General features: G+C 40.8%; 1 protein-coding gene and 1 long non-coding RNA gene across 2 annotated transcripts in view; one reads left to right on the top strand and one right to left on the bottom strand.

Moving 5' to 3' along the window:
- Positions 1-7,585: 7,585 nt before the first annotated feature.
- LOC121016619 (uncharacterized) overlaps positions 7,586-16,416 on the top strand; it is a 16,794-nt gene continuing 7,963 nt past the window's right edge. The window contains exons 1-2 of the long non-coding RNA XR_005784383.1: positions 7,586-7,711; positions 8,367-8,369. This is a non-coding gene — a long non-coding RNA (uncharacterized LOC121016619). The remainder of the gene's footprint in view (positions 7,712-8,366; positions 8,370-16,416) is intronic.
- On the bottom strand, positions 10,006-10,952 carry LOC121016618 (olfactory receptor 56-like). Its single transcript, XM_040454323.1, is given in 4 exon segments — positions 10,006-10,130; positions 10,133-10,345; positions 10,348-10,696; positions 10,698-10,952. Coding segments are annotated over 4 exon segments (942 nt in total).

Raw genomic sequence — 16,416 nt, 5'->3', positions numbered from 1 at the left:
AGCTACTATCATCCTCAATAGAAAAAAACTGAGAGTTTTCCCCCTGACATCAGGAACACAGCAGGGAGGTCCACTCTCACCAGTGTTGTTTAACATAGTGTTGGAAGTTCTAGCATCAGCAATCAGACAACAAAAGGAAATCAGAGGCATCAAAATTGGAAAAGATGAAGTCAAGCTTTCACTTTTTGCAGATGACATGATATTATACATGGAAAATCCGATAGACTCCACCAAAAATCTGCTAGAACTGATACGTGAATTCAGTAAAGTCGCAGGATACAAAATCAATGTACAGAAATCAGTTGCATTCTTATACACTAATAATGCGGCAACTGAAAGACAAATAAAGAAACTGATCCCATTCACAATTGCACCAAGAAGCATAAAATACCTAGGAATAAACCTAACAAAAGATGTAAAAGACCTGTATGCTGAAAACTATAGAAAGCTTATGAAGGAAATTGAAGAAGATATAAAGAAATGGAAAAACATTCCGTGCTCATGGGTTGGAAGAATAAATATTGTCAAAATATCAATACTACCCAAAATTATCTACACATTCAATGCAATCCCAATCAAAATTGCACCAGCATTCTTCTCGAAACTAGAACAAGCAATTCTAAAATTCATATGGAACCACAAAAGGCCCCGAATAGCCAAAGAAATTTTGAAGAAGAAGACCAAAGCAGGAGGCATCACAATCCCAGACTTTAGCCTCTCCTACAAAGCTGTCATCATCAAGACAGCATGGTATTGGCACAAAAACAGACACATAGACCAATGGAATAGAATAGAAACCCCAGAACTAGACCCACAAACGTATGGCCAACTCATCTTTGACAAAGCAGGAAAGAACATCCAATGGAAAAAAGACAGTCTCTTTAACAAATGGTGCTGGGAGGACTGGACAGCAACATGCAGAAGGCTGAAACTAGACCACTTTCTCACACCATTCACAAAAACAAACTCAAAATGGATAAAGGACCTGAATGTGAGACAGGAAACCATCAAAACCCTAGAGGAGAATACAGGAAAAGACCTCTCTGACCTCAGCCGTAGCAATTTCTTACTTGACACATCCCCAAAGGCAAGGGAATTAAAAACAAAAATGAACTATTGGGACCTCATGAAGACAAAAAGCTTCTGCACAGCAAAGGAAACAACCAACAAAACGAAAAGGCAACCAACGGAATGGGAAAAGATATTTGCAAATGACATATCGGACAAAGGGCTAGTATCCAAAATCTATAAAGAGCTCACCAAACTCCACACCCGAAAAACAAATAACCCAGTGAAGAAATGGGCAGAAAACATGAATAGACACTTCTCTAAAGAAGACATACGGATGGCCAACAGACACATGAAAAGATGCTCAACGTCACTCCTCATCAGGGAAATACAAATCAAAACCACACTCAGACATCACTTCACGCCAGAGTGGCCAAAATGAACAAATCAGGAGACTATAGATGCTGGCGAGGATGTGGAGAAACGGGAACCCTCTTGCACTGTTGATGGGAATGCAAACTGGTGCAGCCACTCTGGAAAACAGTGTGGAGATTCCTCAAAAAATTAAAAATAGACCTACCCTATGACCCAGCCACAGCACTGCTAGGAATTTACCCAAGGGATACAGGAGTAGTGATGCATGGGGGCACTTGTACCCCAATGTTTATAGCAGCACTCTCAACAATAGCCAAATTGTGCAAAGAGCCTAAATGTCCATCAAGTGATGAATGGATAAAGAAATTGTGGTTTATATACACAATGGAATACTACATGGCAAAGAGAAAGAATGAAATGTGGCCCTCTGTAGCAACGTGGATGGAACTGGAGAGTGTGATGCTAAGGAAATAAGCCACACAGAGAAAGACAGATACCATATGGTTTCACCCTTATGTGGATCCTGAGAATCTTAACAGAAACCCATGGGGGAGGGAAAGGAAAAAGAAAAGAGTTTAGAGTGGGATAGAGCCAAAGCATAAGAGATTCTCAAAAACTGAAGACAAACTGAGGGTTGATGAGGGGTGGGAGGAAGGGGAGGGTGAGTGATGGGTATTGAAGAGGGCATCTTTTGGGATGAGCACTGGGTGTTGTATGGAAACCAATTTGCAATAAATTTCATTTAAAAAAAAAAGTCAATACTACCCAAAGCTATCTACACATTCAATGCAATCCCAATCAAAACTGCACCAGCATTGTTCTTGAAGCTAGAACAAGCAATCCTCAAATTTGTATGGAACCCTGAAGACCCCAAATAGCCAAAGTAATTTTGAAGAAGAAGACCAAAGCAGGAGGCATCACAATCCCAGACTTTAGCCTCCACTGCAAAGCTGTCATCATCAAGACAGCATGGTATTGCCACAAAAACAGACACAGAGACCAGTGGAATAGAATAGAAAATCCAGAATTAGACCCACAAAAGTAAGGCCAACTAATCTTTGACAAAGCAGGAAAAAACATCCAATGGAAAAAAGACAGTCTCTTTAACAAATGGTGCTGGGAGAACTGGACAGCAACGTGCAGAAGGATGAAACTAGACCACTTTCTTACACCATTCACAAAAATAAACCCAAAATGGATAAAGGACCTGAATGTGAGACAAGAAACCATCAAAACCCTAGAGGGGAAAGCAGGAAAAACCCTCTCTGACCTCAGCTGCAGCAATTTCTTACTTGACACATGCCCAAAGACAAGGCAATTAAAAGCAAAAATGAACTATTGGGACCTCACAAAGATAAAAACCTTCTGCACTTCAAAGGAAACAATAAAAAAAAAAGACAACCAACAGAATGGGAAAAGATATTTTTAAATGACATATTGTACAAAGGGCTACTATCCAAAATCTATAAAGAGCTCACCAAGCTCCACACCTGAAAAATAAATAACCCAGTGAATAAATGGGCAGAAAACATGAATAGACACTTCTCTAAAGAAGACATCTGGATGGCCAACAGACACATGAAAAGATGCTCAACATCGCTCCTCATCAGGGAAATATAAATCAAAACCACACTCAGATACCACCTCATGCTGGTCGAGTGGCTAAAATGAACAAATCAGGAGACTATAGATGCTGGAGAGGATGTGGAGAAACTGGAACCCTCTTGTACTGTTGGTGGGAATGCAAACTGTTGCAGCCACTCTGGAAAACAGTGTGGAGGTTCCTCAAAAAATTAACAATAGATCTACCCTATGACCCAGCAATAGCACTGCTAGGAAATTACCCAAGGGATACAGGAGTGCTGATACATAGGGTCACTTTTATCCCAATGTTTAGGCAGCACTTTCAACAATAGCCAAATTATGGAAAGAGCCTAAATGTCCATCAGCTGATGAATGGATAAAGAAATTCTGGTGTAGGGGAGCCTGGATGGCTCAGTCAGTTAAGCGTCTGACTTCAGCTCAGGTCATGATCTCCTGGTTCATTGGTTCGAGCCCTGCATCAAGCTGTGTGCTGACAGCTTGGAGCCTGGAGCCTGCTTCGGATTCTGTGTCTCCCTCTCTCCCTTCCCCTCCCCTGCTTGCTCTGTTTCTCTCTCTCAAAAATAAACATTTTTAAAAAATTTAAAACAAAGAAATTCTGGTTTATATACACAATGGAATACTACATGGTAATGAGAAAGAATGAAATATGGCCTTTGGTAGCAATGTGGATGGAACTGGAGAATGTTACGTTAAGTGAAATAAGTCATACAGAGAAAGACAGATACCATATGTTTTCACTCTTGTATGTATCCTGAGAAACTTAACAGAAGACCGTGGAGGAAGGGAAGAAAAAAAAAAGAGGTTAGAGAGGGAGGGAGCCAAAACATGAGACTCTTAAAAACTGAGAACAAACTGAGGGTTGATGGGGGGGTGCAAGGGAGGGGAGGGTGGATGATGGGTATTGAGGAGGACACCTGTTGGGAGGAGCACTGGGTGTTGTATGGAAACCAATTTGACAATAAATTTGATATTTTTAAAAAAGCAAGTGAGAGGGTGAAGAAACGTTTATCATGCAAATGGATATCAAAGAAAGCCAAAGTAGCAATACTTGTCTTGGACAAAAAAGACTTTAAAACAAAGACTGGGGGCACCTGGGTGGCTCAGTTGGTTGAGCATTTGACTTCAGCACAGGTCATGATCTCATGGTTTGTCAGTTTGAGCCCCGCATGGGGCTCTGCACTGAACACTTGCTCAGAGCCTGGAGCCTGCTTCAGATTCTGTGTCTCATCCTTTCCCTCTCCCCCGCTCATGCTCTGTCTCACTTTGTCTCTCAAAAATCAATAAATGTAAAATTAAAAAAAATTTTGACTGTAACAAGAGACAAAGAAGGGCACTGCATGATCATCATGGAGATAATCCAACAAGAAGATATAACAATTTTAAATATTTATTCCTCAAACATGGAAGCATCCAAATAAATAAAACAATTAATAAATTATGACAAGCGGGGCGCCTGGGTGGTTCAGTCGGTTAAGCGGCTGACTTCAGCTCAGGTCATGATCTCACGGTCCGTGAGTTTGAGCCCCGCGTCGGGATCTGTGCTGACAGCTCAGAGCCTGGATCCTGTTTCAGATTCTGTGTCTCCCTCTCTCTGACCCTCCCCCGTTCATGCTCTGTCTCTCTCTGTCTCAAAAATAAATAAACGTTAAAAAAAATATGACAAGCACTGGGTATTGCATATATACGTGATGAATCACTGAATTCTACTCCTGAAACCAATATTGCAGTGTATGTTATCTAACCAGAATTTAAATAAAAATTTTAAAAAATTAATAATAAACATGAAGGAACTAATTGGCAGTAATACAATAATAGTAGGGGAGTTTAATACCCCACTTACATCAATGGACATATCATCAAAACAGAAAATAAACAAGTAAACAGTGGCCTTTTTAAAAAATATAATTGTCAAGTTAGCTAACATACAGTGTATGCAGTGTGCTCTTGGCTTCAGGAGTAGATTCCCATGGTTCATCGCTTACAACACTCGGTACTGTCCCAGCAAGTGTCCTCCTCAATGCCTATCACCTATTTTCCCCTCCCTGCCACCCCCCACCCATCAACCCTCAGTTTGTTCTCTGTATTTAAGAGTCTCTTAGGGTTTGCCTCCCTCTTTGTTTGAAACTTTTTCCCCCCTTCCCTTCCCTCATGGTCTTCTGTTAAGTTTCTCAAATTCCACATATGAGTGAAAATATATGATATCTGTCTTTCTCTGACTGACTTATTTCACTTAGCATAATACCCTCCAGTTCCATCCACATTGTTGCAAATGGCAAGATTTCATTCTCTCATTGCTAAGTGGTATTCCATTGTATATATAAGCCACATCTTCTTTATCCATTCATCACTTGATGGACATTTGGGCTCTTTCCCTATTTTGGCTATTGTCAATAGTGCTCTATAAACATTGGGGTACATGTGTCCCTATGAATCAGCACTCCAGTATCCTTTGGATAAATTCCTAGTAGTGTTATTGGTGGGTCATATTTTTAATTTTTTGGGAAACCTTTACTCTGTTTTCCAGAGTGGTTGCACCAGTTTGCATTCCCACCAACACTGCAAGAGCGTTCCCATTTCTTCACATCCCTGACAAAATCTGTTCCCTGTGTTGTTAATTTTAGCCATTCTGACCAGTGTGAGCTGGTATCTCAATACGGTTTTTATTTGTACTTCCCTGATGATGAGCGATGTTGAGCATCTTTTCATGTGTCTGTTGGCCACGTGGATGTCTTCTTTGAAAAAGTATTCATGTCTTCTGCCCATTTTTTCACTGGATTATTTGTCTTTCAGGTGTTGGGTCTGTTAAGGTCTTTATAGATTTTTGGATACTGTTTACCCGATATGTCATTTGCAAGTATCTTCTATTCCGTTGATTGCCTTTTAGTTTCGTTGATTAGGAAAAATGGCTTTGAATGACACTCTGGACCAGATGGACATAACAGATACTGCGAACATTACATCCTAAAACAGCAGACTACACATTCTTTTCAAGTGCACATATAACATTCTCCAGAATAGATCACATGTTAGGCCACAGAACAAACCTTAACAAATAGAAGAAGATTGGAGTCATATGATACACCTTTTCTGACCACAATGCTATGAAACTAGAAGTCAACCACAAGAAAAAATTTGGAAAGACCACAAATACATGGAGATTAAAGAACACCCTAATAAAGAATGAATGGGTCAACCAGGAAAGCAAAGAAGAAATTTTAAAAATGTGTGGGAACAAATGAAAGTGAAAACACAATGGTCCACAACCACGGGGTTACAGCAAAAGTGGCCCTTAAAGGGGAGTATAAAGCAATACAGGCCTATCTCAAGAAGCAAGAAAAAACTTAAATAAACAACATAACTTTATACCTACAGGAGCTAGAAAAGGGATGGCAAATAAAGCCTAAAGACAATATAAAAAATGAAATAATAAAGATTGAGCTGATATAAGTTATATATGACTAAAAAATAATAGAACAGATCAATGAAACCAGGAGTGGATTCTTTGAAAGAATTAATAAAATCAATAAAGCTCTAGCAAGACTTACCAAAAAAGAAAGAGAAAGGATCCAAGTAAATACAATCATGACTGTGAGAGGAGAGATGACAACCAACGTTACAGAAATACAAACAATTATAAGATAATATTATGAAAAATTATATGCCAACAATTGGGCAATCTGGAAGAACTGCATAAATTCTTAGAAACATATCAACTACCCAAACTGAAACAGGAAGAAATAGTAAACTTGTACAGACTGATAACCAGCAAAGAAATTGAATTAGTAATAAAAAAATTGTCACAACAAAAAAAGTCCAGGGCCAGATGGCTTCATGGGTGAATTCTACCAAACATTTATTTTTTTTTTATATATGAAATTTATTGTCAAATTGGTTTCCATACAACACCCAGTGCTCATCCCAAAAGGTGCCCTCCTCAATACCCATCACCCACCCTCTCCTCCCTCCCACCCCCCATCAACCCTCAGTTTGCTCTCAGTTCTCAACAGTCTCTTATGCTTTGGCTCTCTCCCACTCTAACCTCTTTTTTTTTTTTTCTTCCCCTCCCCCATGGGTTCCTGTTGAGTTTCTCAGGATCCACATAAGAGTGAAACCATATGGTATCTGTCTTTCTCTGTATGGCTTATTTCACTTAGCATCACACTCTCCAGTTCCATCCACGTTGCTACAAAAGGCCATATTTCATTTAAAGAAGAGTTGATATCTATTCTTCTCAAATTATTCCCAAAAATATAAATGAAAGGGAAATTTTCAAACTCATTCTATGAGCCCAGTATTTCCTTGATTGCAAAACCAGACAAAGACCCCACTATAAAAGAGAATATCCCTAATGAACATGGATGCAAAAATTCTGAACAAAATATTAGCAAATTGTATCCAACAGTACATTAAAACAATGTAGATTTTGGCTCCTGGGCTGCAAGTGTGGCTCCGTATTCACAAACCAATCTATGTGATACATCACATCAATAAGAGAAAATATAAGAACCACATGATCCTGTCAATAGATGAAGAACAAGCATTTGATACAGTACAACATCCATTCATGATAAAAACCCTCAACAATGCAGAGTTAGAGGATATGTACTTCAAACTAATAAAGGCCATCTATGAAAAACCCACAACTAATATCATCCTCAATGGAGAAAAACTGAGAGCTTTTCCTGTATGGTCAAGAATAAGACAGGGATGACCACTCTCACCAGTATTATTTAACATAGTCCTGGATGTTCTAACCACAGCAATCAGACAACAAAAATAAATATAAGGAATCCAAACTATTAAGGAACTAATACAACTTTTACTGTTTGCAGATCACGTGATACTCTACATAGAAAACTCAAAAGACTCACCCCCCCCAAAAAAAAACTGCTAAAAGCGACACACAAATCCAGTAAATTTGCAGGATACAAAGTCAATGTACAGAAATCTCTCGCATCTCTATACAACAATAATGAAGCAAGAGAAAGAGAAATTAAGGAATAAATCCGACTTATAACTGAACCAAAAAAACATGATACCTAGGAATAAATCTAACCAAAGGGGTAAAACACATTTACTGTGAATAGCATAAAACACTGATGAAAGGAACTGAAGATGACACAAAGAAATTTAAATACATTTCATGCTCATAGATTGGGAGAACAAATATTGTTAAAATGTCTATATTACCCAAAGAAATCTATACATTTAATGCAATCCCCTATCAAAATACTAACAATGCTTTTCAAGGAGCTATAACAACAAGGAGGATGGTTAAATAGGTGATGAGGATTAAGGAATGCACTTGTGATCAGGACTGACTGTGGTATGTAGGTGTCGAATCACTATATTGTATACCTGAAACTAATATTACACAGCATGTTAACTAAAAGGAATTCATATTAAAAGCTATTAAAAGAGAAACTAGTTACATATTGTTATGTTGATGTTGCTTATTAACAGAAATTTAAAAACTGGTAAAATGGTCTGGAAGTTGAATAGACAAAAGAGTAGACAGTACCAATTGTTAAGCTACTGCCTCAGTTCCAAACACACACTCTACATTCCAAACTGTGATGCTGCTGCTGCCTTGTCACCAAGGTGTGAATTTGGATATGGCAGTAAGGATTCTAGAAGTCTGCAAGCCAGGACGAGGGAAAAAACTTCTTCATGATTTTCAGTTTTCCTTTCAAGATTTTCCCAGTAGTGTGTCTTCATCATTCATTCTTCATCTTGGTGTTGGCTCCACTTAGCAAATTTTGTTTTCACAATCACAGAACCAGTCTCACCGTGTCCCTTAGAGAAACCTGCTCTAGCTGAGCAGCACCTAAGCCTTAGTAATCTGGGGACAGAGACTCCTGTGAACTAGGATACCAGAACTAACTTTATGTCACCTACTTGTCAGAAGTCTGGGACCCAGCTCTGCAAGCTCCTCTTCTTCCTTTGGACTCTGGAGGAACTCCATAAGTTGGATCAGGGCAGCCTTCTCTGAGGTACAGGAGACATCTGCATAGGGTCCCTTCTGAGGTATGAATACCCGCTAGTGAGTGCCCACTCCTCTGAGGTTTGGGCTCCAAGTTGCCAAGTTTTAAAATCCTTACCTTACCTTTCCCTTTGCATCCCCAGGTCAAGGAATTGTGGAAAAATTCCCTTCTATAATCCTTAACATTATCGTTTTGCCACTTCAGTGCTCAAATATCTAGTTAACAACTTTTTGTATTATGTTTTCTCTGGTAAAATAACCAATGTGGTTTTATTCCTGACTAGACACTGATATACAAATTTTAAAATAATGGCTTAAATTCTGTATTTATTTCTGTTCTGATGTTCATCTTTTTAAAGAAATATAGTTTTACTGCTGCCGCACTTGAAGTATAGAAATAATCACAGCTACCACAGCGCACTTAACATGAGAATAGTGCTTTAAAAATGCTTTCATGCATATTATCTCATTTGATATCTTCTTCTTGCATTCATTCAATAAGATTTTATTGAACCACTGCTATTTATAATAAACAGATTCATATACTGGAAAACTGTAGGTATATATTTGCATTTCCTAAAGGAAGCTTCATAAGGCCTCTAGTGCAGCATGGCAGAAGGCTAGGAACCATACATGAAGAATCATAGAGACTCAATTTCTGCCATCTAGGAAGTTTCCACTTAAAATATCCATATTTGTCAAGTTGAATCATCAATTAAATAGTATAGAAGGTATGCTAAGGGAAGAGAACAGTGCCTAGCAATTAAAACACTCAATGAAACACAGTTATAAACAAGAAGAATGAAGAAATAGGTAATTTAATTCAAAACTTTATAAATGATTAATAATGACAATAATATCAATGCATTGCTTCTTCATGAGGCTTTAAATTTACAGATACTGATCCCTGTGAGGTAGCACAGGTCTCATGATTCTCTTCTACTGATGAGGAAACAGACACTCACAAGGGGTGAATGACTTACCAGTGTTATGCAACCAAGAGGAGGCAACACGAGGCACCAGATCCCCTCTATTCAGTGCTGGCTGCCAATCCTGCAATGGTTCAGACCTTTCCTCAGGGCCTCCATCACGTCCTGATCCCTCAAGCTATAAATGAGGGGGTTGAGCATAGGAGTAAGGACCGTGTAGAAGATAGAGACACCTTGTCATGACTAGGGGCCTGGTAGCGCCGAGGCCTCAGGTAGATGAACATGGCTGCCCTGTAGAAGAGGGAGACAGCTGCTAGGTGGGAGGAACAGGTGGCCAGGGCCTTTTTACGGGCCTGAGCAGAGTGCATGTGGAGCACAGCCCTCAGGCTGTGAGCATAGGAGGCCACTATGATGGAAAAGGGAAGGAGCAGCATGAAGACACAGAAGCAAAGAGCAGAGTGTCAAAAAGGGTTGTGTCTATACAGGCCAGTTTTAATAAAGCTGTTATCTCACAGAAGAAGTAATCCACATTCCTTGAACCACAGTAAGGTAAGCTCATGGCTGCCACCATCTGGATAATTCCATCTAGTATCCCAAAGGCCCAGGAACTCCCAGAAATCTGGAGACAGACTCTCTGACTCACGAGGACAGGATAGTGAAGTGAGTGGCTGATTGCCACATAACAATCATAGGCCATGAGTCCCAGAAAAATTCCCTCAGATCCCACAAGAGAGACAAAAAAACCAATTTGTATGCCACAACCCACAAAGGAGATGGACTTCCTGCCAGAGAGAAAAGTTGACCACCATCTTTGGCATGATATTACAGATCAAAATAAGATCCATAAGGGAGAGCTGACTGAGGAAGAAGTACATGGGTGTGTGAAGCCGAGGATCTATGTAGATGAGGAAGATGAGGAGGACATTCCCACAGAGGACCACAGTGAAGACTACCATAACCACAGAGAAGAGGACAACACCAGTCTGGCTATGGGAAAAGATGCCCAAGAGGATGAAGCCTTCTATAGATGATCGATTCAACCATATCCCCATGGCTCAGTTGTTCACAATCACCTGAGAACATGAACAGAGAAATTCTGGGTTTGAGTGACATGTCTTTATGTATCTCTGATTTCTTCTTCAGTCAGTTGTATCTTTTTGAATTTATCAAAGCTCAAAAACATGTCCTTTGAGACATAAAAGAGGGTGCTCTTTCATATTCCCATAACACAGATTATATGACCTTTGCCAGCTCATAGAATTGGATCACATATCTACATTTGTATGTATCCATACCAAAAATAATAGGAAAGTTAAATTACTTTATGTGTCATAAGACAATTGGACAATCCTTCTCTTTCAGGAAAAGATTGGTTTCCTCCATAAGACAGGGTTCTTTTTAGCTGGGATTACACAGCCTCAGTAAACTCTCTGTAACAGGACTTGGACCATTTCATGTCCAAGAGATAATTTATATGTGTTAACAATAAGAGCAGTTAATGGAGACTTGAGATGTTCTTTGTTTTGCTCAGGAGTAATATCTTGGAATCATTTTTCATTTAGTTGGAAATCCATTTCTTTAGTTCCTAGATCTAAATCATCACAAAAGCCTCTTGGCTCTACATTCAGAATACTCAGATCCAGTTATTTCCTATCACCTCAATTGCAAGTGCCCTGGTCCAAGCCACTATCCTCTCTCAGATGGATAATTATAGGCTCCTCCCCAGTTTCCTGGCTTCTGCCCTTGAATCCTTTGAGTCTATTCTCTTAACACTTTACAAGAGTTTGTTAAAATATATCACACAAGAGGCTTCTGGGTGGCTCAGTTGATTAAGCGACCGACTATGGCTCAGGTCATAATCTCACAGTTCATGCGTTCAAGTCCCACATTGGGATCTGTGCTGACAGGTCAAGCCTGGAACCTGATTGAGACTGTGTCTCCCTGTCCCTGTGCCCCTTCCTTGCTCATACTCTGTCTCTCTCCATTTCTCAAAAATAAATAAATGTTGAAAAAATTAAAAAATAAATGAAAATTTTCACACATTGTAAATCTCTTGCTGATAGTATGTCATGACTACCCAAATTACTCCAAATAAAATCAAAATCCTTGTAGTAGTAAGGCCCTATGTATATCACACACACACACACACACACACACACACCACTACTTCTGACCTTATCTCCTACCACGCCCCCTTTGATCACTGTTTTCCTTGAATTTCCTCAAACTGGACACACTCCCAACTTTGGGATTTTGCATTTTCTTCTCTTTGTAATGTTTTTCCCCAAATTTCTATCTCTCACCTACTGCAGATCTTTTTTTTAATTGTTTTTTCAACGTTTATTTTTGGGACAGAGAGAGACAGAGCATGAAAGGGGGAGGGGCAGAGAGAGAGGGAGACACAGAATCGGAAACAGGCTCCAGGCTCTAAGCCATCAGCCCAGAGCCTGACGCGGGGCTCGAACTCCCAGACCGCGAGATCGTGACCTGGCTGAAGTCTGACGCTTAACCGACTGCGCCACCCAGGCGCCCCGCACCTACTGCAGATCTTTACTCAAATGCTTACCTCTACAGAGATGTCTTCTGTGAAAGTCAAAGTAAGACTAAAAACATCTTGGGGCCCCTGGATGGCTCAGTCGGTGAGTGCCTGATTTGGGATCATATCATGATCTCATGGTTTGTAAATTTGAGCCCTGTATTGAGCTTGCAGCTGTCAGCGCAGATCCTCTATTTCCCTCTTTCTCTCTGCCCCTCCCTTGCTCTCTCATTCTCTAAAAAGTAAACATGAAAAAAAAAGACCAAAAACGCCTTGCATTCTCAAGACCTTCCCACTCTTGTTCTTTTCCCACAGCACTTACACCATTTAACACACATTGCCTACATTTGTTTACTTTTATGGTCTTTCTCATCCTGCTGGAAGATAAGCACCACTTATTATTCAGCATGACATTGGTAGATCCCATATTGGCTTCCCAGGTCATAGTATAACATCAATATATATGTGTTGACTGAATAAATTAATATACGATGAAGCGATATATGACTGCAACCTTCATTTTATGAAAGCAGAAAGACTCCTCCTTTAATTGCAGGAGTCCTTGTTCTTGACCTAAATGTGCTACCTCACTGCCAGATTCCTTCCTCTGAGGAACAGTGAGTGACTTAGTAAGAAATATCCCGGGTATTTTTAAAAGATAAGAATTTTATAAAATGATAGCATCATCTATCAGATGTTTGTATGGGGTGTATTCATGTCTACCTAAACTCCCTACAAAGAGGAAATGAGGCAACCCCACAGAATGCTCTGTGTGTAAAGACTCAGGATATTTTTCTAAACTAGAATGGACCTGCATAGAATCGCCATTAGGGAGGTAGGCTGCGTGAGCTGTGTACCTACAGAAGGGATTATGCCCTGACTCATACCCATGAAGATGCACCCAGGAATCCTTACCTCCACCAACACCCAGGTGTGATGTTTGGGGAGGGGTGTTCTACAGGGGCAAATCACTGTTCTTCTAGCCTTCAAATACCATCTAAGACAATCACCCCCTGACTGAACCTCCCAACTGAACAAACCAGGTTCCCCGGGCCACATCAGTAGTTCTTTCTGTGCTGAGGACAACCAGCCTTACCAACTCTGTGCAGAGGCACTCAGCCACACACATTTTCAAAAAGACGGATTTCACACCTTTCCTTCCTCCCAACTCTTATAATACAATACTACATAGCTGATTAATGACATTTCTCTCCTTTTCTGGACAGCTCCCATGAACTCTGATTCTTACATTTACTTACACTCAACACCTCCACTACGATGTCCAATGGGCTGTTCCTACCTAAACTGACCAGACAGAACCCATGATCTGCATGGCAGAAATATCTGTTTTCCTCCCTTCCCAGCTTAATGAATTGCATGTCTGTCAATTGTCCATGATATAATATGCTGTGTTCTTAATTCCTCTTTTTGTATACGCATCCCAACACAGGAAACTCTGCTGGCTTATCCTGAAAAATGTATTCACTCCTGGTCACATCTCATTCCTGCAGGCCCCAGCTGGCTACACTGTGAATTGCCCTTAACTGGATTTGCCTCCCCCTTCTATCCTTGTTCCCAACTTTAGTCTACTTGTCCATGGCATTAGAGTGAAGCCATCTCCATAAAATAAGACCAAATGCTTCAAGATTAAAGGAAGACTCATCTGGCTAGCTCTCCATCACCACCCAGACCTCCTTTTTCTTTTGCTTTCCCTGAAATTCCCTCCATTCTGGTGTCACTGGTCTCCCTGCATTTTCTCTCTAGCAGGCAGAGCAGACACCAGTCTTAGGAGGAATTTGTACTTGCTCTAACTTCCTCACAGACGACTCTTCCCAGATATGCTCAACATTGTTCCCTCACCTTCTCCTCACCTACCCAACTAGGACTTACTCAACACTTATTTGGAGTTGAAATCCTTCTTCCCTCCCCATTTCTTCCCTGCCCTTGTGTTTCTCAGAGTACTCAATACCATCAAGCATGATACATTTAATTAAATGGATTTGTTTTCTGCTTTCCCAATGAGAACCTGTATCCTGATGCCATTTTTGCTCATGGGGGCATCTCCAGCTCCTAGAACAGTGATGCCGTATATTATTTTCTCAGTAAATGTTGTTGAATGATTAACGGTAATATGCAAACAACTCAAGAAACTGTTCTAGCATCTCACATGTTCATTTTCCGCTCTCTAACTTCATATAGCTCATGGATGTTTACTTAATGGCTCCATTTCCTCTCTCAGAATTACACTATAAAAGAAGTCACTTTGTCTCTACAGTATAATTTTGAAGACAAGTTAACTCTCTGTCTTATATAAGTCCTTCTTCCTCCCCTTTACCTGCACCTCTTTCCACTCATCCTTTGCCTTTCTGCTTTAGATCACTCTTTAACCCAGAAACCCATCACTGAGCACCCTAATCCAAACAGAAGGATAGAGAAACAGATCAAAGGAAAAGGACTAGAGGAAATATCAGAGAGATACATAACACTAGAAAGAATATTCTCAAGCCCCCCCCCCAAAAAAAAAAACTGAAGGAGGCAGACAATAGGAAGAAGAGGAAATGCTGATAAACAAATAGAAATGGATAAATGACATAATCAGTAATAGAAACTGCAAGTAAGAGATAATGGGGTGATAGGGAAAAGACGCTCACTCACCTTTGAGTGGGATGCCGAGAAGAAAAAAAAAATTCAGATGTCCTGTAGAGGAGTTTCTAACAACAAAATAATTTCATTCGTCCTTCCTTGAGTTTGTACTTACTAGGTCAGAGGGGAGAAGGAGGAGCCTTACTGTTCTGTCCTTCTTCCTCAGCACCTCACCTACCTCTCAATCAGGCTACCAATGCTCTTGTCACCCTCAGCCTTCCTTTGGCTCTCTAGCTCAGACAGTAAGGCTCCGACAGACAACAGCCTCTTCTCAGCAAAAGGGGAAAGAAAGAAAGGAGACTTGGTCAAGGAGATGGTAGTGGGCAGGTGGAAACAGGATCAGCACCTGTGTATCCCAGCCCACCCACAGATGCTCATCCACCTTCCACAAACTCTCTCTAGACCGGGTTGCAGCTGTTACCAACTGCCCATGCAAGAACTTAACATTGAACCTGAGCAAGGAGGGTGAAGCTGATGAATCCCAGGGGAGCCCAGAACTAGAGCTCTGGAAAAGTAGTTCCCAAGCCTACAACTAAAGAAACCCAAACAGGGAGCTTGAGGACAGGACCTGAAGAGGGCCAGTGTGAGGAAACCTGGTCAGGGGAGGGAAGCTGGCTCTTGGTGCTCTATCTTCAACCAAAGACATATCCCGTACTTCCCCAGTGACTCTGAGAGACCTCAAAAGGTTTCCATCTGTGTCTGTCCCAGGAGTCTATCCCTGTATGATGGAAGTCACACCTGTTATTTACAGACCCCATGAAGTCAGCCTTTCTCTATCGAGGGTCCATGATACACAGAACACTAGGTGAGATATTGTACTTGAATCAAAGGTGGGGACTAAACACAATCTGGCCTTATGGATATTATAACCAAGTGGGAGGGAAAGAAGAGTACCCACATTCAGGAGAGTCAGATGGTAGCAGGGAGCTAGTTGTCATCCCAAAACTGTCTGATGTTTCCCTAAACTCAGTGCCCTTCACAGTTTGCTGTGGATAGCCCTGTGGTCTACAGATATTATGCCTGTCTTCCCAGTGTAATCATGGATAGCACTCTCTTGAACTCTGAAGAGTCTTCCAGTTTGGATGATAATTTTATAGCTCCTCTGTTTTTGGCCTTATTACCATGGAAGCAGGTCAATTTTCAAAATGGCCAATTCGGGGGGGAGGAGGGAAGATGGCGGCGTAGGAGGATGCTGGGCTCACCGTGCGTCCTGCTGATCACTTAGATTCCACCTACACCTGCCTAAATAACCCAGAAAACCGCCAGAGGATTAGCAGAACGGAGTCGCCGGAGCCAAGCGCAGACGAGAGGCCCACGGAAGAGGGTAGGAAGGGCGG

This window comes from Herpailurus yagouaroundi, unplaced genomic scaffold (genome assembly GCF_014898765.1).
Source record: "Herpailurus yagouaroundi ecotype Mexico unplaced genomic scaffold, PumYag 212, whole genome shotgun sequence".
Lineage (NCBI taxonomy): Eukaryota > Metazoa > Chordata > Mammalia > Carnivora > Felidae > Herpailurus > Herpailurus yagouaroundi.
This window is presented reverse-complemented; position numbering and strand designations above follow the sequence as displayed.